Source organism: Echeneis naucrates, chromosome 9 (genome assembly GCF_900963305.1).
Source record: "Echeneis naucrates chromosome 9, fEcheNa1.1, whole genome shotgun sequence".
In the NCBI taxonomy this organism is placed as follows: Eukaryota; Metazoa; Chordata; class Actinopteri; order Carangiformes; family Echeneidae; genus Echeneis; species Echeneis naucrates.
Genome location: NC_042519.1, coordinates 18,262,487 through 18,283,134, shown reverse-complemented (window position 1 = coordinate 18,283,134; position 20,648 = coordinate 18,262,487). Strand labels below are relative to the sequence as shown.

At 40.7% G+C, this 20,648-nt stretch overlaps 3 protein-coding genes and 1 long non-coding RNA gene across 5 annotated transcripts; 3 read left to right on the top strand and 1 right to left on the bottom strand.

Moving 5' to 3' along the window:
- Positions 1 to 851: 851 nt before the first annotated feature.
- gp1bb (glycoprotein Ib platelet subunit beta) lies at positions 852 to 3,146 on the top strand. Its single transcript, XM_029509712.1, has 2 exons — positions 852 to 950; positions 1,542 to 3,146. The coding sequence occupies exon 2, from the start codon at positions 1,554 to 1,556 to the stop codon at positions 2,175 to 2,177; it is 624 nt and encodes a 207-aa protein (XP_029365572.1). The 5' UTR covers positions 852 to 950; positions 1,542 to 1,553; the 3' UTR covers positions 2,178 to 3,146.
- A 144-nt stretch (positions 3,147 to 3,290) lies between these two features.
- On the top strand, positions 3,291 to 13,181 carry dhx37 (DEAH (Asp-Glu-Ala-His) box polypeptide 37). 2 transcript variants are annotated; one of them, XM_029509706.1, is made up of 27 exons: positions 3,291 to 3,397; positions 3,559 to 3,676; positions 4,058 to 4,227; positions 4,562 to 4,674; positions 4,777 to 5,167; positions 5,255 to 5,403; positions 5,487 to 5,579; positions 5,667 to 5,763; positions 6,031 to 6,144; positions 6,267 to 6,483; positions 6,693 to 6,791; positions 6,886 to 6,956; positions 7,074 to 7,209; positions 7,309 to 7,385; positions 7,541 to 7,773; positions 7,859 to 7,970; positions 8,050 to 8,156; positions 8,396 to 8,584; positions 9,672 to 9,796; positions 9,891 to 10,007; positions 10,091 to 10,263; positions 10,341 to 10,455; positions 10,922 to 11,059; positions 11,152 to 11,246; positions 11,462 to 11,535; positions 11,630 to 11,727; positions 11,811 to 13,181. In XM_029509706.1, the coding sequence occupies exons 2-27, from the start codon at positions 3,574 to 3,576 to the stop codon at positions 11,885 to 11,887; spliced, it is 3,483 nt and encodes a 1,160-aa protein (XP_029365566.1). In that variant the 5' UTR covers positions 3,291 to 3,397; positions 3,559 to 3,573; the 3' UTR covers positions 11,888 to 13,181. The 2 variants fall into 2 exon arrangements, with proteins under 2 accessions (XP_029365566.1, XP_029365565.1); XM_029509705.1 differs by having other exon boundaries at positions 3,291 to 3,400; positions 3,561 to 3,676.
- LOC115048336 (uncharacterized) lies at positions 10,595 to 12,646 on the bottom strand. The gene is made up of 3 exons (XR_003841071.1): positions 12,296 to 12,646; positions 11,616 to 11,707; positions 10,595 to 11,201 (listed from the first exon to the last, which is right to left on the bottom strand). It is a non-coding gene; the product is annotated as an uncharacterized LOC115048336 (long non-coding RNA).
- A 522-nt stretch (positions 13,182 to 13,703) lies between the features above and the next one.
- ufd1l (ubiquitin recognition factor in ER associated degradation 1) lies at positions 13,704 to 20,631 on the top strand. The gene is made up of 13 exons (XM_029509710.1): positions 13,704 to 13,718; positions 17,543 to 17,618; positions 17,816 to 17,948; positions 18,029 to 18,061; positions 18,162 to 18,283; positions 18,546 to 18,676; positions 18,785 to 18,857; positions 18,969 to 19,037; positions 19,119 to 19,187; positions 19,261 to 19,311; positions 19,399 to 19,487; positions 19,813 to 19,897; positions 19,986 to 20,631. Exons 2-13 carry the CDS (start codon positions 17,616 to 17,618, stop codon positions 20,058 to 20,060), a joined length of 933 nt encoding a protein of 310 aa, XP_029365570.1. The 5' UTR covers positions 13,704 to 13,718; positions 17,543 to 17,615; the 3' UTR covers positions 20,061 to 20,631.
- The last annotated feature ends 17 nt before the right edge of the window (positions 20,632 to 20,648 follow it).

Below are 20,648 nucleotides of genomic sequence, written 5' to 3'. Positions count from 1 at the left end.
GTTAAGGTTACTTGAGTGTGTGTTTGAGTGTGTGTCGACACTGCTGATGCTGCCGAACAGTACATATTTTGCCTGAAGGCTGTGAGCTCAGCCTGTGCCCCGTTTATATAAAGGTGTGACAAATAAACCCTTGTTTCTCGTCCCAGTGGCTTCACTGCCTGTCCATTGTCTCTCTGTAGATCATGGTGATCGCAGCGTGACGTCACTTCTGGATGTCAGAGTCTGAACACCAGAGTTCAGAGCCAGAGCTGCTGCCTGAACATTATCTGCTGTTTCGTGTTTATCTCCTGCAGACATTTGTCCTCTACCCTGCCCACGACATCTTCTCCCTGCCAGTCAGAGCGGACACAGGCAAATATTAATATTAATATGAAAAATGGAGCATATCTTCTCAAGTACAAACTTCATTTTTACTTCTTTTCCTTTCCACTCCACCGCAGTTCAGAGGCCACGACTGTACCTTCTACTGTACGACACTAGTTTGATGATTTGAGTTCCATCATATCAATAATAGAGAGAAACTTGGAAAACCTGCTCAATTAAGAGCCATGTTAATATTCAACAGTTAATAACTAATTATTGGAAAATATGCTGAGCGAAAGACAAATTTCACATTTTTACACATTTAGTGTGAAATGAGTAAATAATCCTGAAGGACACAATAGAAATGTGAAATTTTGTCTCAATTTTATATTTATTTATATTTATATTTTCCAAATTCAACTTTTTTCCTCAAATGTTTGCGAAAATTATCAGTAAGTTAATTAAACCTGAATAAAAGACTTGTCGAGTTACTGTACAGGTCCTTGTGTGTGTGTGTGTGTGTGTGCGTATTCATATTTGACAGCAGTCCTTATCAGTGAACACCAGCCGGATGTACCACACATACAGTATCTCTGAGAGCCACAGTAAGCAGCACAGTCCTCTCCTGAAGGCACACGGCACTGAAGGTAAATCCATCTCCTCTGACCTTATGAGGACTTTTCTGTTCTGTTGCTTTCATAATGTGTTCTGCTCTGACGTCCCAAAAGAAGGGAACAGAAGGGTCTTTTCCTGTCAGCTGACAAAAGAGGCAAAATTATATCTTGTAAAAAGGTCAAATGACGTTCTCTTTTATTTTTAATTTTTACACAAAAACATAATTTGATCATACTGTATGTTAGACATGTTTTGTGAAAGTGCTAAATCGAATCTAAACAAGAAGTGAACAACGAACTATTGTTGCTTCAGTAGTACAGCACACGACGTATCACACATTTATTTATTTGATGGCAATGAGAATGAGGAATAGAATAAGAATAACATACACTTACAGTGTATTTTCCCTAGTAACATTTGAATGGTCTTTGTCGATGGCTTACTACGAAGTGTTGAGCCAGAGACGACATGTTGGAATAATTACTATAATAATTACTATAATAATTTGCGTGCTTACGCTTTAATATGGTGCTAAAAACACATTAGATTAGCTCTTATTTCATATTCAGTTTCAGCTCAGAAGAGATATAAAGAGCACGAGGTAACTGTGCCCTCCCTTCCAGGGATTTGTAACGATGAAGGTGCTTCTACCCCTGTGCCTGCTCCTTCTGCTCGGAGGTCAAAGGTCATCAGCATGCCCACACCTTTGCTCCTGTCGTGGTACTCAGGTGAACTGCAGCAGCAGGTCACTCACCCCCGCTTCACTGCCCACCAGTTTCCCTACGGAGACCACTGAGCTGCATCTCCACAACAACCTGCTGACCACCCTCCCCAACGGGCTCCTGGATAACCTGCCCCTCCTCCGCTCCGTCTCCTTTCATGGTAACCCCTGGCTGTGTGACTGCGGTATCCTCTACCTGCGAGCATGGCTCCTGCGTCAATCCAATGATGTCACATTACACCAGGGCGCCAACTGCAGCTCCCCTCCCAGCCTGAGGGGGCGGCTGGTGATGTATTTGACTGAGGAGGAGGTCCTGGGGACCTGCCACTACTGGTATTGTGACCTGGCTTTGGCTTCACAGGTCTGTCTCTTTGTGTTTGTGGCTGTGCAAGCCGTTCTGCTGGTGATCCTCATCCTGTTCTTGAAGAGGTTTGAGAGGCTGTCCAAAGAGGGGAGGAGAACCATAGAGGAGAGCTTCACAGCGGAGGACAGTCTGAGGGACAACCTGTACACTCCTCTAAAGGACAGCAGCTCCTAAGGTGGAAAATGGAAAGTGAATATGAGACACAATGAGTTAAGATTTTTTTTTTTTTAATCATTTGCACAGAGAAAAAATGTCACAGCACGTTATTTGGTGTTTCAGATTAAGGTGGTGACAAATCAAAGAAAAGCCTAAATGAATAAATGCAGAAGGTGCCCTTATTTCTCTTATAATTGTCAGATAAATATAAAAATAATTTGAATTATATGCTGTATAATGACATCCCAACTGAGTGAACAAAGTGCAGGAGGTTTCACACAGGAAAATGTGAAAATGTGTCCTGAAAATATTGTATTTTCTCTCTTTTCTGTATTTGACAACTGCCTTCCTTCTTTTCTGAAGCCATTTTGTTATCGCTGAGCAACATTGGAAACACTCTTCCTCTGTTTCCTGTGAGGTATTTATACATTAGTGAAGATGATAATAAGAATAAGTCTCTGTTCACACTGATTAATAAAAAATTTTAAGAAAATATATATACTTTACAATTGTAGAAGTAAATAGTCAGTGTTTTGTGGTGAATAAATGTTCAAAAACTCACATGATTGTGAAGCTGGTAAAAGATAATGGATGTAATATTTTAAAATTTCCTGTACCCAAACTCAGTATTTTATTTGTTATGTTTTGGTTGTGGGTGTGAGCAAGTGAAAATAATCATTAGTCAAGCATGAATTCGAAATTGTATCTGAAATACTTTAATTTAAATTTGAAAAATGTTTTTTTACGTGATAACAGAACAACATTCTGATGTTTTAAACAAAACACATTTGAAATGTTGAAGTAAAAATCATTCACAATACTGTGATTCTTTTTTATTTTTATTTTTACCTTTATTCATAAAGGTCATCTCATTGATACAAGAGGTCTCATTTTCCAAAAGACTTGTTTATATACATTCCCAATCGATTGTATTGTATCATGGGATAAATTTATATTAAAATGAAACATTTAATTGGAAAAAACCGACATAACATTTTTTCTCCTTTTTATTTTGAGTGAATATTTGTTGACATCTCTTTCCAAATTATGGTTTATGGTTTAAGGTCTAATTTCCTTTTCCTACGTTTTCAATGCGGAACCTTTCTTCGCTGACCGTGTTTAGCTCCGGACGCTTTTCCCTGATGGACCGTAGTTACACGTGATGTTGTTGCAGCGCTGAAAACTCAAACGTGAGGATTTAAAATCTAAAATATCGTTTTAACCACTGGAATAAAAAAAAGGTTTGTATTTTATAATAATAAATATCCATTAGCTGTTGTAAACAAGGTCAAACGCCGTAATGTCCAGAGTAATTTTAGCCTCGTTAACTCGCTGAGTCTTCTTTCCCCAGATGTTAAACATTACAAGTTTTAATGCTCCTCTTTTTTTACCGATTTGTAGACGTCAAATAAAAATGGGTAAACTCAGAAAGAAACACAACTGGAAGGGACGACAGCAGAATGAGTGCCAACAGGCGGCCGACGCAGAGCGGACGGAGGTGGTTGTGGAGCTGCAGGGTGAGTTCATCCGTCAGCCCCTCCGGTTCTCACATCGGCCACTGCGGTGCTTATTGTTGTTAAAGTTTGTCAGTCTTCCGCCTCAAAGTCCCCAAAACAGCCCGGAATCTGCCTGAACTCCAGCAGGATTTCTGAAAATGCTTTCTAGTATCAAAACCAACTCAACAATTTCAACCTCCTTCCCAGGTGTTGCTCAGTTTATGTCTGAAAGAAGAAATGGAGTAATTTTTTTTTGTGCTTGTTGTTTGCTCTTATTAATGTTTTTCTACTTTTTTTTCATAACAGTAAGTGGAGTAAAAAGTGTCATTTTTATTCACCCCTCCTTCTCCCTGTAAACTCATCGTGTTGTCATCTGTTCCTGTGTGCTCTGTTTTTCCTCAGATGGGGCCAGACTGAAAGGTGTGGATGAGAGCAATGCTTTGGTCCTTCCAGCCAGCAAAGCCAAGAAGAAGAAAGCTTCTGTGGCACACGTTTCCACCAAAAAGCCCCTCACCAAGAAGCAAAGGAAAGAGCTGCAGAAAGTGCTGGAGCGCAAAGACAAGAAAGCTCAGGTGAGCATGACAAAAAGCATGTGTGTTTATATATATATATATACACAAACAATTAATTGAATATGTAGATTGTGGCCAAGTTGTGCCTCCTTTCTTCTTTTTTCTCCATTTATTTAATGAAAAAAATTTTTGTAGTGCAACCAAGTGTCGTGTTTGGAGTTACTTTTTTACGCTACCAAAATCTAGACGTGCAGTTGATTTTATCCAGACTCAGGTATTCACTTTAAGATTATCAGATCTGTTTCATGCAAAATGCTTAACATTTGTTAACTCTTTACACGACATTGGTCAAATTTGAGATCTGCCTGCTTATGTGTCTCTCTGTCATTTCCAGAGAGCAGACATCTTGACCAAACTGGCTGAGGTGCAGCTACCTGAGTCTGAACTAAAACTGCTCTACACCACATCCAAGCTGGGAACAGGAGAAAAGCTTTACCAGACTAAACAGTGAGTGCATAAATGCTATTTAAAATGTGGAGGATGAGAATATAGTGAATGTAAGTCATGGGTTTAATGCTTTAGGGCTTTTTTTTTTGGTTTGTTTTTCAGTTCATCAGATGAAATAAAAGATGGAGAATCGGGCCCAAAGATCAGTAGTGTCAGTGGAGCAAACAGAAAAAGAAAATGGAAAGAAGCAGAAGAAGATGATGATGAAGAAAAAGCAGAAGAAAGTGCTGACCTGGATACTTCCTCTGACGATGATGATGAGGAGGAGGAAGAGGAGAATGAAGAAGTAAATAAAAGCACAGAGATGGGTGAAGCAAAGGAAACTAAATCTCCCTCTCAAGAGACAGAGGACAAGCAGAGAGACAAGGAAGAAGAACTGAAAACAAAACAAGATGGAGAGAGTGAGAAGAAAGTTTCAGATCAGAAAGTCCAAAGCAAGAAGCCGTCAGAGCCAGCTGTCTTCATTCCTGTTGACAGATTACCAGAAATACAGGTGTGTGTGTGTACTCGCTGTGTGTTTGTTGAGAGTCGGAGGGTTTTTTGATTGTAATTACTTCAAGCGAATTTTAATCTGCTGTAGGAGGCTCGACTGAAGCTGCCTGTTCTAGCAGAGGAGCAGGTCATCATGGAGGCAGTGAGAGAAAACCCCTGTGTTGTCATCTGTGGAGAGACAGGAAGTGGAAAGACCACACAAGTTCCTCAGTTTCTATATGAAGCCGGCTATGCCAGGTAGGTAATCCTCTTTGTTCCTTGTTGAGTTTTTCCCAGAAAACCATTTTATTCATCTATTGTATGTGATCCTTTCCTTGTAGCGGCAGTGGCATTATTGGCATCACAGAGCCCAGACGAGTTGCAGCTGTCAGCATGTCTCACAGAGTGGCCAAAGAGATGAACCTGTCCACTCGGTGAGGACAATACACAGACTCTTCATTTGTGAATCACCTTCATGAAATATCGCTCACTATAACATTTTGTATCAATCTTTTGTTCAGGGTCGTGTCTTACCAGATTCGATATGAGGGGAATGTGACTGACGACACCAAAATCAAATTCATGACAGATGGTGTTTTACTAAAGGAGATCCAAAAGGTACCGTCTTCATTCTGCTTTGACAGAATGAATGACTTGACAGAAACAAATGACTTGCTGCCTTTCTCTGCAGAGAGAGATGTAAAAAGACAATTGAAGGACATTCATGTTTGTAACATTTCAAAACATTTTCATTTCATTTTCTAAGAGTCTGATAAAAATGCAAAAACAATTTTAATATTTCACTTGAATAATTATGTTGCACAGTTGAACAGCCACCTGGTTCAGACTGACTCAGACTCGATGCTTCTTCTTTTTGTGTCTCAGGATTTCCTGCTCCAGAGATACAGTGTGATAATCATCGATGAAGCACACGAGAGGAGTGTGTACACGGACATCCTCATTGGACTGTTGTCTCGTATCGTCCCCCTCAGAAACAAGGTCAGAGACAAAGCTGCTGTTTGTGGTGTGATCTGATTCACAGAGAATTCTATTTGTTCATCGTCTTTCTGGCTGAGGTTTTTATGTTGTTTCAAGTGGTCACGTGCATCGTTTCTCTGCAGAAAGGTATACCGATGAAGTTGCTGGTCATGTCAGCCACTCTGCGGGTTGAAGACTTCACAGACAACCAGAAGTTATTTCGGACGCCCCCACCTGTCATCAAGGTGGACGCTCGCCAGTTCCCAGTCACTGTCCATTTCAACAAACGCACCCCACTGGAGGATTTCACCGGAGAGGCTTTTCAAAAGACCTGCAAGATCCACCGGATGCTGCCTCCAGGTGCTCACGCACTCTTTTTTTGCATCAAGGCTTTTTAGATCTACTTAGATCAACAGGGAAGAAACCAAAGCTCATAGATCATATTTTTAAAATCATCTTGTTTCAGCATGATCAAGTTTATATTTTTTTAGACTAATGTAATTTAACATTCACACACACTGTCTGCCTTCACTCACCGTGGCTCCACGTGGTACCCCGTGGTCTTTCAGGTGGTATCCTGGTGTTTCTGACCGGTCAGGCTGAGGTTCACAGTCTGTGCAGGAGACTGAGGAAAGCCTTCCCCTTCAGGAAGGGTAACACAACCACTGGTTAGTGTAACACAAAGTTGTTTTTTTTTTTGTCCTGACAAGCTTGTATATTTCAGGGCAGAGATTTTGTGTATTTACTTGTTTTTGCATCCAGGTGCAGATGAAGAAACAGACACCTCAGAGACAACAAGGAAGTTTAAGAAGGCCAAACAGAAGAAGCCTGTTGTGAGTCAACTTTTAGTGATATTCCACTAAAATCCTGTAGTTCTGAAGATTTTTTTTTGTGCTTCTGACATGAGATTAAAGCCACCTAGCTTCATGCATGTTTATCTGTGTCTCCAGTCTCTGCCCAGGATCGATTTGGATAACTACTCTGCCCTCCCTGTGGATGAAGGTGATGAGGACAGAGAGGCAGGGATTGGTGATGAGGAGGATGAAGCCTCTGACCTCGACATTGGAGATGATCCTAGTAATGCAGGCAAGCTGCTCCAGATCAGGAATTCTTTTAATGTATTTATTCTTATGTTTGAATTGAGGGTCCTTACAAATCCTGCTCTGCTATATTTATTCTGTGTAGAGGTGAAGGCTGATCCGTCCATTCCTCTCTACGTCCTTCCGCTGTACTCTCTGTTGGCCCCGGAGCAGCAGGCAAAGGTGAGATTACTGTTACACTGGCACTAAAGAGGGTTACATTTTGAGAGGAATTGGTTTTTGCCTTGAACAGTATTTATGGAGCAGGTTTTAATATAATATTAAAGAAATAATATGATGTTTAAGACTGATAACTTGTGTGTGCTTCTTGGCTGTAGGTCTTTAGGCCGCCTCCTCCTGGTACGCGTCTGTGTGTTGTAGCCACTAATGTGGCAGAGACATCTCTGACAATCCCTGGCATCAAGTATGTGGTTGACTGTGGTCGAGTTAAGAAACGTTTCTATGACCGAGTGACCGGTGTGTCGTCCTTTAAAATCACATGGACCTCACAGGCTTCTGCCAATCAGAGGGCAGGGAGGGCGGGCCGAACAGAGCCAGGACACTGTTACAGGTAAGGACCGTGGAGCCGTGTAACAGTTTAATGACAAGTCGCCGGAAATATTCACAAGTAATTCTTTTCTGTGGTGTGTTCACAGGTTGTACTCCTCTGCTGTGTTTGGAGACTTCAGTTTGTTCTCAGAGGCAGAGATCACGCGCAGGCCTGTGGAAGACTTGGTCTTACAGATGAAGGACCTCAATATAGATAAAGTCAGTGAAGCGAGAGCAACCCTTTCTTCTTCTGAGTAAAATGCTGCTCTATAAATGACGATATTTTCTGTTTCTGCAGGTGGTCAATTTCCCCTTTCCCACGTCTCCCTCTGCTGAGGCTCTTGTTGCAGCAGAGCAGCTTTTGGTGTCGCTCGGCGCCCTGAAGGAGCCGCCTCAGACTGGAAGGTAACCGTCACGTACATGTCTCAATGTATACATTAAAACTACAGTGATGAGGGATATTTTGTTCGACTCTCAAAGAAAGAAATTCACAAAACAAAGGTTTTTTTCTATCTGAAGTCATTTGAGAAAATATTTAATTTAACAGTTATCAAAAACTTGTAGATTTGATATTTTAAATATTGATATTTGGCCAAAAAACCAAAAGTATGCTGTAATTCAACAAATGTCTCTTTTACGCTCAGGATAAAGGAGTTGAAGCGAGCGAAGCTGAGCTGTCCCATCACCCCTCTGGGGAGAGCAATGGCTTCATTCCCTGTTGCACCACGTTATGCTAAAATGTTAGCACTTGGAAAACAGCAGGATTGTCTGCAGTATGTCATTGCCTTGGTAGCAGCGATGACAGTCCGGGAGATCTTCGAAGACCTCGACAGGTAAACACACATGCTCTTTTTTAATGATCTAATGAAACTCTATTTAAATGCGCCAAAACATGCAAGTGTCTGGATTTAACCGTGTGGAGGGAACACATCAAAACACTGAACATTAGGCCTTTGAAAGGTCGAGGCTTTGATTCTCAACTCAGTGTGATTCTGATTCTATCAACAGAGTACAGTTGATAGAACAGTACAGTTGTGATTGAAATGATAAAGTAGACACAGGGCAAAAGGCTCATGTGAATGAGGGTTTAGACTGAAAGAAGGTATTTAGGTCATGTGACCCATCTCTTTTAATCTCCATCTAAGTAACCTAAGACATTAGTATAGTGGTTTGGATAGTATTTTAAATTTTGTACCATTAATTTTGGAGCCAGATATGATAAAAACCTAAAATTTTTAAAGGGGTAAAAGAATCTGATTGCCTACATTGTTTCACCAAAAAAAAGAGTAAATTTACCCTAAGGTAGAAGTTAAACTTAATGTCTTCAGATCCATAGTCAGACACACAAGCAAAGGATCAAAATAATTTTTTAGTATCTGAGTATAGGGAAAGCTGATGCAGTGTACTTTTTATGGTCTGACTTCAAGGACTGTAATTTTCCTGACGTGCAGCTTCCACAGAGAAAATAGAAATGGAGAGGAGGGGCAGTCCTGATTGTAGGGAGATGTTGCTTGTTGTCACTACTGCAGATATTTTAGCATTGACTACTTTAATCGTGGAAGGGCTTCACTGAAGCCCACGTCTTCTCCACTCCATTCAAATACTTTCCTGTGCTCTCATCAAAGTGTGGTTCACTTCAGACCAATATGTGGCAGTAAAGCACCAAGTTTTCATTTACCAATAAAAGGAATGGAGGACATCAGGCAAAGAGCTTTTTCGATTGCAACAACCCCCCACCCCCAACCAACCAACCAAACATAAAACAACTCTGCAATATCCTGGAGGGACTTTTAAAGTATTTACTGCATATATGAAATGAGATGTGCATGTAAACCAGAACTTCACTGGTTGCCTCAAATTTACATTGTGGAGCTGTAATTTAATCATACTAATATTTCTAAAATGTTTTCATCTCCTCAGACCTGCAGGGACTGAAGATGAGAGCTCAAAGCTGACCCAACGCCGAGCTAGGCTGACCCAAATGAGGAGGTTATGGGCTGGACAAGGAGCCTCACTCCTATTGGGGGACCTCATGGTCATGCTGGGTAAGTTCACATTTGTTCAGATTTGACTGAATTGCACTGGCATGACAACTGTAAGAAACTGCATTATCTTTACAATATTTCTGACTGACTGCAGGTGCAGTCGGTGCTTGTGAGTTTGCTGGTTGTACTCCGAAGTTTTGTGAGGACAACGGCCTGAGGTATAAAGCCATGGTTGAGATCAGGAGGCTCAGAGGACAACTTACCAATGCAGGTACTCACAAAGAAACCCAAAACATCCAAAACCTATCTGCTGCATGAACACGACAGTAAATAATGTGTGTTCTCTTGCCCCAGTGAACGCAGTGTGTCCAGAGGTGGCAGTATTTGTAGATCCTAAGATGACTCCACCAACAGAGCACCAAGTGGTTTGTTTGAGGCAGATTGTTTTGACCGGACTAGGAGACCATCTTGCCCGACGTGTTCAGGTTGAAGATGTCCTGGACCCAAAATGGAAGAATGGATACAAGGTAAGTTGCATCAAACTAAAAATGATGCTCAGCATAATTAACTGTTATGCTCTTCATGCTTCTGTCTTTATTCGTAGACGGCTCTTATGGATGATCCAGTGTTTATTCATCCCACGTCCGCACTGTTCAAAACACTGCCCGAGTTTGTTGTCTATCAGGAGATCATGGAAACTGCCAAGATGTACATGAGAGGTAAATAATATGGAGAAATGACCGAGAGTTTCAGTATCCTCTTAATGCTGACTAAGTAATCCAAGGTGAAAAAGGGTCAGTTCTCTTTTGAGGGAGCGGGAGAGACAAGAGGAAAATAAAGACACAAATATGTTTTTAATTTAGAGTAGCTTAAATGATCTAAAAACAATTCCTCTATTGTCTGTGCCATGTAAAGATCCATAAGTCTGTGTAACAAAAGAATGCCCGTCATTACTCAGAACTTGGCTGAGATGAATTACACTTTAAAGTTTTCACCAGTAAGTAATTCATGGTAACACTGAAAACAATTATTAGCAATTGTCTTCATTTTAATTGGTCCAGTTTGTCAAAACATTGGTTCAAAATCTGTTGCAAGTAAATATATCCTGTCAACAAAGCAAATTTCAATACAGTGAGGAAATAAACGATACGAGGTTCTTATTGTATTGTTGTTTTTTGTGGTCAGGTGTGTCAGCAGTAGAGGCAGAATGGGTCCCAGAGCTTCTGCCTCAGTACTGTCATTTCAGCCCCCCTAAGGACGCACCTTCACCGTGGTTCTGCTCGACCACCGGGACCGTCAGGTGCCACCGTTCAAGCTCCTTCTGTAGGTTTTATACAGCTGAGCACCATAACTGCCTTTGAACTAGCAGATGTCTCAGCCTACATTTGAGTCCCGTCTATCTTCTCTGTCTGCAGTCCGTGTGGGTTGGCAGCTGCCAGCGGTCGACATGGAGTATCCAGATGGCCTGGAGAGATACAAACTGTTTGCCAAATTTTTCCTAGAAGGAAAGGTACTGCGGTGAAACCTGATATCCCCATTTCCATTAAGTCCCTCTGTCTGATCCTAAGCAGTTCTTAGCACTGTGGAAAGTAAAAAAAAAAAAAAAAAGATGTTTTTAAGTATTGGTGGCCTTTTTAACTATTGATCCTTCTTCCTGAACTGTACTTAACTAAAGACATGAACACTTAGGTCTTGTGTAGTAAAGTTGCTTTGTCTGCTTTGCAGGTCTGTCCTAAACTAAAGCAGCATACTGGTCACCTTCTTTCTAACCCCTCCATCGTGATCAAAACGTGGGCAAAGTAAGTCGGTACACACAGTTCTGCCCTCTTTAAGGTCTCTTAACAAATTGACTTATTTCAAGGAGTGACTTTTCTCATACTCTGTGTGCTACAGACTGCAGCCCAGAACGCAGGCCGTGTTGGCACCACTGGTGTCAAAGAGAGTCGACTGTAGAGATGCTCTTCTTTCCATCTGGAAGACAGAAGATAAATGTGAGGATCAATGTGCTTGCTATAATTTGCGTGAGACTGATTTGCTTAGCCTTTTCCCCTCATGTATTTTTCTCCTCTTACAGTTCTTCTATCTGCGTACTGCCAGTGGATCCCTGAATCCTTACACCAGGACGTAGCCAAGAGCTGGCCTCCAACATAAACACCTGTTTTTATATCAACAAACCTTAAATTATGAACTTTTGACGTGCAGGTTCGATAACCTTACTTCACCGAAGGGGAGCGTCTTCAGACTCAGACTTTTAAATCAGCACACACCACAGCCCTGTCACCGTGCTGTGACTTCTGCATTATTTGTACGATTGTGGGATGGATCACAAAGTTTGTAATGACTCTTAGCTTTTTATCAGCGTGCTGCTTTGTTCGGTCTTTGTAAGACCACTTTAGACAAACCATATAATGACTAAAGATGCTGTGTGATTTATTTGTTTATATGTTTTATTTGGTTAGCTGGTTGAAAAATATAAAAGGAAGCTCCACTGCCACAAATAAAAAGTCAGTATAATATTCAGAGAGAGCAGCAATACAATGTCTGTATTTAATTACTTACCAGCCAGAGGGAATGCCTCGCCATAAAGAATGGGCAGGATTTTTTTAGGACGAACTTTTTGTTGTAAGTTTAACATAAGTCGTCGTTTTTTTACGAACTTAAGATCGTGTAGTTCGCAGACGTCGCAGCGAGATGATGCTGCAGGTCGGGGGCAGGGTGTGCAGAAGTGTCGCTGCATGGACCGGAGCAGGAGAGCTGCTCTGGCTGCTACTACCAGAGGAGCCACTGCTGTTGCCAACTCCTCAGTAAGGAAAGTAGCTATTGGCTGTTTTAAAAGTCGCTAAATGACGTCATCGCCTAATTTGCGTAAAATACCAAATTGTAATGGACGATGTAAGAGAGAGGAACAACGCCGTGGTGGAGACAAAAACTGAGTAAAAAAAAAACACCCCAGATATGTTTAGAACTACAAATGAACTTTCTTCTGTCGATTCTTGTTTTTTTGTTTTTCATACCAGGTATAAAATGCCTCGCCATAAAGAATGGCAGGATTTTTTTTAGGACGAACTGATAGATAGGTGAAAACATAATAAAACAAATCTGGTTACAAACCCGGTGTTATTATCGTGTCGTGTCTAATTCAACTTTAAGAGCTACGAGGCTCATTTTACAGACCAGTGTCCACGACTTCAACAAAATCGTTTAACATTGTAGGATACAAAGCCATCACTTGAATCATCTGGATACAATCGTCAGTAAACCAGGAAGTCAGTGACTTTAATTCATAGCCGTTATTGGTGACTTTAGACGGACATGAGAAAATATTTTGTCTTGAACAGGGACAGAGAAACAGAAAGGAGAGACGAGTCTGAGGGACGTACGACTGAAAAACTAGTCCAGGGTTCATATCAGGACATCCTCAGCCGTCAGTCAGGTCTCAGGTTTTTTTTTGAGGCCGAGGTTTTCTTCCTTATTTGCACATCCGTTTCATCCTGCTGGGGCTGTGTGCTGAGCTCTGTCCGGTGGGGTGACTCACCTGTTGTGGGTGAGGTGGCGTGACTGATGACATAATGGCTCTTCCTACCTGACCTGGTTAGAAACGCGAATGGCGACGAGTAGGGATGGGCGATACTGGGAAGTTGGGTATCAATCTGACACTAAGTAAAGAAAACGAAACTTTATCATTGTCATGATCATTGAATAATTTGGTGGTTATGCCTTTAGGCAAGGCAAGGCGAGACAAGTTTATTTATTGAGCACAATTCTTACACAGGGTAATTCAAAGTGCTTTGCAGATTTAAAAAGAAATTACATGAAGGCTGATAAATTCATTACATAAAACATAAAACAATCATTGAATGAATTAAAAGCTAAAAAAAAAGCACAGATAATTCACCTGTTCATTCATCTGGATGTTATTCCTCATTCACTTCTACGATCCTGTTACCGTCGCTGAAATGACTCTACAGTCTTACCTACTACGGTATGTACGACCACACTTGGACACTGGTGGGTGGAAGGCAGGATGCGGATTTGAAGCGCAGTTAACTTGTTTTAACAGTTCCACAATATCGTGGATGAAGCTGAGATAAAATAAATAAAATAAAAAGATCACTGTTTGTGATAGTAAAACAATTTTGTCTGAGAAACTAGTTCAGAGTTCATATCAGGACATCCTCAGCCGTCAGTCAGGTCTCGGGTTCATTTGAGGCCAAGGTTTTTTCCTTATTTGCACATCCTGTTTCATCCTGCCAACGGTGAGAATGTTCATTAAAAAAAAAAAAAAAAAAAAAGCCAAACGGGACTGTGCCCAGCTCTGCCCGGTGGGGTGGAGCCTCACCTGTTGTGAGCTGATGTGGCGTGACTGATGACGTAATGGCTCCTCCTACCTGACCTGCTTAAAACAGCAGATGGAGCGGACACGTTAGCACTTCGTCGGACTAACAGAGTGATATCGTGGCAGGTGAGCTTGTGATGAAAAAGACAGGATCTGGATTGGAAGAAGATCGATGACCAGAAGGGCGACTAACTTCCATCCGATGATATACAATCATATTTTAAGTCACGCGGATACACGAGAGGATCCGGATTTGGAGCCGTGTGTTGGAAATCAAAGGCGCAGATAAGATACAAACCAATCACTGTTAATTACCAGACCAGGTGAGGAATCGCTAAGATTAACATTTAAATTGATCTTGAGGAATCGCTAAGATCAACATTTAAGTTGATCTCGAGGAATCGCTAAGATCAACAGTTAAATTGCTCCATTAAAGTTCAGACAATGGACGAAGATCATATAAATGTTACATCTGCACTTCTTTGGATCGGGCTGTTGGCCTGGAGACTTCTGCCCTATATTTATTTAGATTTAGATTTTAAGCCGTCTGAGGGGCTAAAAGTTGTCACTGGTTGGAAACGGGGCGGTTTTAACGTCTCGCTATATTTTCACCTTTTCGGGCCAGGCGGTTACGGATTTAGAACAAGTTATGAGGGGGTTTTTCTCCACCCAACAGCTAGACTATGAAACTTCCCGCTCATTACACTAAAATGATGAAACACCGGGAGTTTTGGCAGACATCGATACTCTTCCAAATGTGGGAGGTTGGAAACTGGAGTAAATAACACGATACGATCCTAAACCTGATGCTACAACGACACTTGAACGTGTGGAAGGACGGCGGGATGCTGCTTTGAAGCGCAGTTGTGATTTTTAAATCACACAAAAGTGGTCCCAAACCCATGTCATGTGAAACTACTCATAATATTAATAAACTATATCAATGTGATTACGAATTCTGGTGTCATTGTTGTATCATGTCCAAACCCTAACCCTAACTTTGAGAGCAACAAGGCTCATTTTACAGACCAGTGTCCACGATTCAACAACATTGTTTAACATTTCTTTTGATAACGCAAAGGATACAAAGCCATCACTTGAATCATCTGGATACAATCGTAAGTAAACCAAGAAGTCAGTGACTGGACTAATATGGTCGTATTTCCTGGTTCTAGTCAGGACTTGAGCAGCAGCATTCTGGATGTACTGCAGCTGTTTTCCAGCTCGTTTAGAGAGTCCAGTGAGCAGGCCGTTACAGCAGTCCAACTTGCTGGAGACAACCCCATGGATTAATTTCTCTAAGTCTGGTTTAGACACTATTCCTTTGATTCTGGCAATGTTTTTTAGATGATAAAAAGCTGCTGATGTTATTGATTTAATGTGGCTGTTAAAGTTCATGTCTGAGTCTAAATTTACCCCTAGATTTCTAACCTGATTGGTTTTAGAGAGAGAGTCTCGAGGTGACTGATAACTCTTTTTCTTTGTTTCTCTGGGCCACAGAAAATGACTTCAGTTTTGTCTAAGTTTAACTGGAGAAAATTGTTTTGCATCCACACACTGATCTGTCCGATGCAGTGACAGAGTGTATCTACAGGCCCATGTTCACCTGCCATCAGTGACACGTAGATCTGAGTGTCATCTGCATAGTTGTGGTAGGACACATTATAACTGCGTATTAGCTGGCCTAATGGAAGCATGTACAGATTAAACAATAGGGGTCCCAGGATTGACCCCTGGGGAACTCCACAGGTTATAGCCACTTGGTCTGAGACACAGTTGCCAATTTCAACAAAGTATGTCCTGTCCTCGAGATAGAACTTAAATCAGTTTAGAGCAGAGATTACCGTTGATTACTGTTACCGTCGCAGTTTTAACAACAACACTACTTGTGACACTTGGACACTGGTGGGTGGAAGGCACGATCCGAATTTGAACCGCAGTTAACTTGTTTTAACAGTTCCACAATATCATGGATGAAGCTGCAATAAAATAAATAAAATGATCACTATTTGTGGTAATAAAACAATTGTGTCATGTGAAACTGACAACTTTAAGAGCATGGAGGCACATTTTACAGACCAGTGTCCACGACTTCAACAACATTGTTTAAGATTTCTTTTGATAACGTATAGGATACAAAGCCATCACTTGAATCATCTGGATACAATCGTCAGTGACTTAAATTCATAGCCATTATTGGTGACTTTAGATGGACATCTAAAGCGAGGTTTAGTGAGTGAGAAATGACTCCTCGCTCACTATTACAATCGTGCTGCAATTAACGACATACAGCACTGAGTTGCATCACGATTCATGTAACTTATTTGCAACCTTGTTCATAGCGTGACATACAACAAGTTCTCCCACCAGCAGTTAGACAATGAAAGTTTGTGCTCATTACACCAAATGCTGAAACTCCAGGAGTTTTCAAAGTTCAAAGTGTCTTTATTGTCCCGAAACAGGGAAAATGGGTTTGCAGCCAGGAAGACACACAAATACACTCAAACACAACACACAAATAGTCAACAGCATTATAAAAGTGTCATGGGCAGATTAAAAGAAACTTTCCACCGACACTGAAATGAAATAAGTAATGCTAGCACTACACCAGCGTTACAATTTATTCAGAACTGTGTTAAAAAAATGAAGTCTACGACCGATGCGACTGATGACATGAAGGCTCCTCGTACTCTCAAGGTGGGATCACCTGTTCATTCATCTGGATGGTGATTCCTCACTCACTTCTATGATCCACAGGACGTTTTTTTTTTTTGTTGAGCAGCTGGTGGTCTATTTTGATACCAGCGGTTGTGTTGGTGTCAGGACAGTTCTTGACACAGCAATGACAAAGAAGGAAGATGTACAGGAACAAGCTGCCCTGTCTGTTGGTAATACAAGACTTTGGGTGTGAGTCGTGCAGAAGACCCCCCCAGTTGGAAAGTAACCTGCTTACTTACATTAGCAGGATGAGAATGTAAACAATTTACATCTATTGTATTTTGAAATAATAACAGTTGATGACTAACAACTCGTTTTAACGCAATACAAGATAATGCAACATAAGTCACAGTTGTTTTTATAAAACAGACACAATTTATTTATATACTACAAAGACACGTGAAGAACAGCCCCTCCCAAAAACGCACAGTAACTTTTAAAAAAGTGTCTAATACAAAAAGTAAATAAACATTTTAGCCAGGTGACATCTTTAATGTCACGTGGAGTTGAGGAACCGACTGACCCGTTGCCTTTAGGGTGTGCACAAATACGTAATTTTTATTTTTACATGTTTTTATTTGCTTTACAAAATGTCAAAGACGTCACGTATGATCGAAGTTTAATTTAAAAAATAAAAATATATATAAAAAATGTCCCTGTGACCGACTGGTATCAGACTTGACGTCATTTCCTCCAGTTCGTTTCACTTCCGGAAGAAACGGAAGACAACAGTGACATCTCATATGTTTTAGTTTCAGACCAGAAAACAAAAGACAGGAGCTTAATTTCAGCAGTTGGTGAACCAAAGACCCCCCAGCTGTCGACATGGTGAGTATCTCTCTGCTTTTATCACCTCTGAGAACGAATTTGTCCTAAAAAAAACCGAAGTTGAAGCTATTCAGCCGGCGACATTTACAACAACAACAGTAGAAAGATGTCCTGTCATGACGGAGATCAAGTCCGGTCCGCTCGCCGGAGGATGGTTGAACTGTGTCTGGTTTTATTAATGTGGGCTTTTTCCACAGTTTTCCTTCCAGGTGTTCGACCACCCGATGTCCCGGGGCTTTCAGAACCGCTTCTCCACTCAGTACCGCTGCTACTCGGTGTCCATGCTGGCCGGACCCAACGACCGCTCCGACGTGGAGAAAGGAGGCAAAAGTGAGTGACATGAAAATATGATTACGTGGCCTTAATGGGTTTAAGATTTCTATAAAACTAACCATTTTGCTTCTTTTCAGTCATAATGCCTCCTTCAGCTCTTGATCAGCTCAGTAAGTGCCAGTTATAAATCAAACCTCTCTTTATTTAAAAACTCCTGGGTGCCTGTAGGCGCTGTGTTTCTTATCTGTCTGCACCTTTTCACATCTACAGGCAGGCTTAACATCACCTATCCCATGTTATTCAAGTTGACCAACAAGAACTCAGACAGGATGACACACTGTGGCGTCCTGGAGTTTGTGGCAGATGAGGGAATCTGTTATCTGCCACACTGGGTGAGAACCAGGAAAGATTATGATGCCGTTGTCACAGAAATTGATGTGTAATCTGTCACTTGTGTACTGGAAGAAAATTAGACTGCATGGATAAGTTACCATTTTAAAATTTTTTTGAAGGCAAAAGGAAAGTGCAGTTATTTTTAAAAATCTTACTGCGATGTTCTGGTTTCTGATCAGTACTGATTGGAGACTGAATTGAAATGTGTGTCTTTGCTGATTAAATGTAAGGTGACATTAATATGACTTTTGTTTGCTGTAGATGATGCAGAATCTCCTGCTGGAGGAAGGTGGTCTGGTACAAGTGGAAAGTGTCAACCTCATGGTGGCCACTTATTCAAAGTTCCAGCCTCAGAGTCCAGACTTCCTTGACATTACAAACCCAAAGGCTGTGTAAGAAATATCAGCCAGTGAAAATAAATCTACCTTTTTTCACATTTTTGTGTAAGTGAAGTGCATCAGTTGTATTTATTTATTTTATTTTATTTATTTTTTTGGCAGACTGGAGAATGCCTTGAGGAACTTTGCCTGCTTGACAACAGGTGATGTCATAGCTATCAACTACAATGAAAAGGTGAAATAGTCTACTCAAATTAGTGTTGAATTCTTATATGAAAAATGTTCCTTTGTTTTTTGAGCGTGTCATTTTATTGAATACGCCTGCTAATGAAAGTGTTTGTTTCAGATATATGAGCTGCGTGTCATGGAGACCAAGCCAGATAAAGCAGTGTCCATCATTGAATGTGATATGAATGTAAGACCGCCTATTTTATCAAAGACTACAGTAAAGTAGTCAGCCGGGGGTTGTAATTATTTGCTTCATATTGTTTCTCAGGTGGATTTTGATGCACCTTTGGGCTACAAAGAGCCTGAACGACGGCCTCACCACCAAGAGGAACCAACAGTAAGGCCTAAATTCTTAAGGCACCTGCCCTGTTTGTGCTCAGAACAACTGAATAAAATGAATTGCTTCATAGGAGGAAGAAGGAGATCCCAGCAGTTACGCTGACATGGACACAGGATTCAGAGTGAGAAAACGTTACTTTGGTTAGAGGAAAAATGGCTGTCCTCAGGACTTCTGATGATGTGAACTAATGACTGTTTCTATTTCCCAGGCTTTCACTGGGTCTGGCAATCGTTTGGATGGTAAAACAAAAGGGATTGAGCCCAGCCCAGCTCCTCTTAGCCCAAGTGACATTAAAAGGTGAAAAGTTTTTCAGTTGTTCAATGTCTTATACATGTTGGCATCCAATCACTAGTAAATTGATCTTAGTTAACTAATCAATATGATAAATCAACAACATAATCTTGTCCCTTGATGTTATTTATTAGGTCATGTACATGGTTGTTAATGTTAACAAACTTTAGCAGTCAGATTGAGCAGTGGGTATCATATTCTTCATTTGTTGGTGAGTATACAAATGACTGCTATAATGCTATGTGTGGCACGACTATGGTACAGCCAAGAATGGAAGGGAATGTAGGGAGTATAAATTCCTAATCTTAAACTCTAATCCTTCGTCACACAGAGGTATTCCCAACTACGACTTCAAAGTTGGCAGGATCACCTTCATCAGAAACTCCAGGCCTCAGCCCAAAAAGATTGTAGAGGATGTAAGAAATTACAAAACAAACAATATTACATCAAATACAATACAATACAACTACAAATTTACAATTACTTGTTAAATCTCTTTTGCAGGATGATTCCATGAACAGATTCATTGCCTTCTCTGGACAAGGACAGTCACTACGCAAGAAGGGCAGAAAGCCTTGAAGAAAGAAAAAGTGGAGAGACTGGCTCACATGCACAGACCCCATATATCTATTGTCACCTTCAACAGCAAAGAAAAAAAAAATGGCATTTGGGTTTTGGCTTTTTGTCCTTTGAAATAGGAATGATGCGGTTTCTCTGGGGTTATGGTGTGTAATGACACCTCTTATTGTATTTTTCTCAACAGAAGCTCCAAAAATTGCTGTCAGTTTTACATAGGTATTCAATTGTTCAGGATGACAATGACTGCACAATGACGATGACGGGGTGAATAAAATATATCACCGCATCATCAACACAGTAAGTTGTGAAGTGTTCTTGTAGCCGATTGAATTACCTTTTTATTTGGAGCATTTCCCCCTCTTTCCATAATTGCTGTATTTTGCAGTTAACTGAATATCCTCTTATACAGAATCCCATTGTGATAAAAAAAAAAATGGGAGCAATAATAAATCTACTTTTAATTATTGAAAAAAAAATACATTTGAGAATTATGTTTGTTTTTATTTTATTTTTTTTCTATTTTGTTTCTAGTTTATATATAGACAAATAAAAGATTGTGTCTGAATTTAAACTAAATGGTTTTTCTTC

Bases quoted from the DNA above. Each gene is read 5' to 3' on its own strand.
- gp1bb (XM_029509712.1), top strand. From the start codon at position 1,554: ATGAAGGTGCTTCTACCCCTGTGCCTGCTCCTTCTGCTCGGAGGTCAA.
- ufd1l (XM_029509710.1), top strand. The intron at 18,062-18,161 runs GTAAGTGCCAGT...TCACATCTACAG, and splicing joins TTCAGCTCTTGATCAGCTCA to GCAGGCTTAACATCACCTAT. The intron at 18,677-18,784 runs GTAAGAAATATC...TTTTTTTGGCAG, and splicing joins ATTACAAACCCAAAGGCTGT to ACTGGAGAATGCCTTGAGGA.
- dhx37 (XM_029509706.1), top strand. From the start codon at position 3,574: ATGGGTAAACTCAGAAAGAAACACAACTGGAAGGGACGACAGCAGAAT. The intron at 3,677-4,057 runs GTGAGTTCATCC...GTTTTTCCTCAG, and splicing joins GGTGGTTGTGGAGCTGCAGG to ATGGGGCCAGACTGAAAGGT. The intron at 6,145-6,266 runs GTCAGAGACAAA...GTTTCTCTGCAG, and splicing joins TCGTCCCCCTCAGAAACAAG to AAAGGTATACCGATGAAGTT.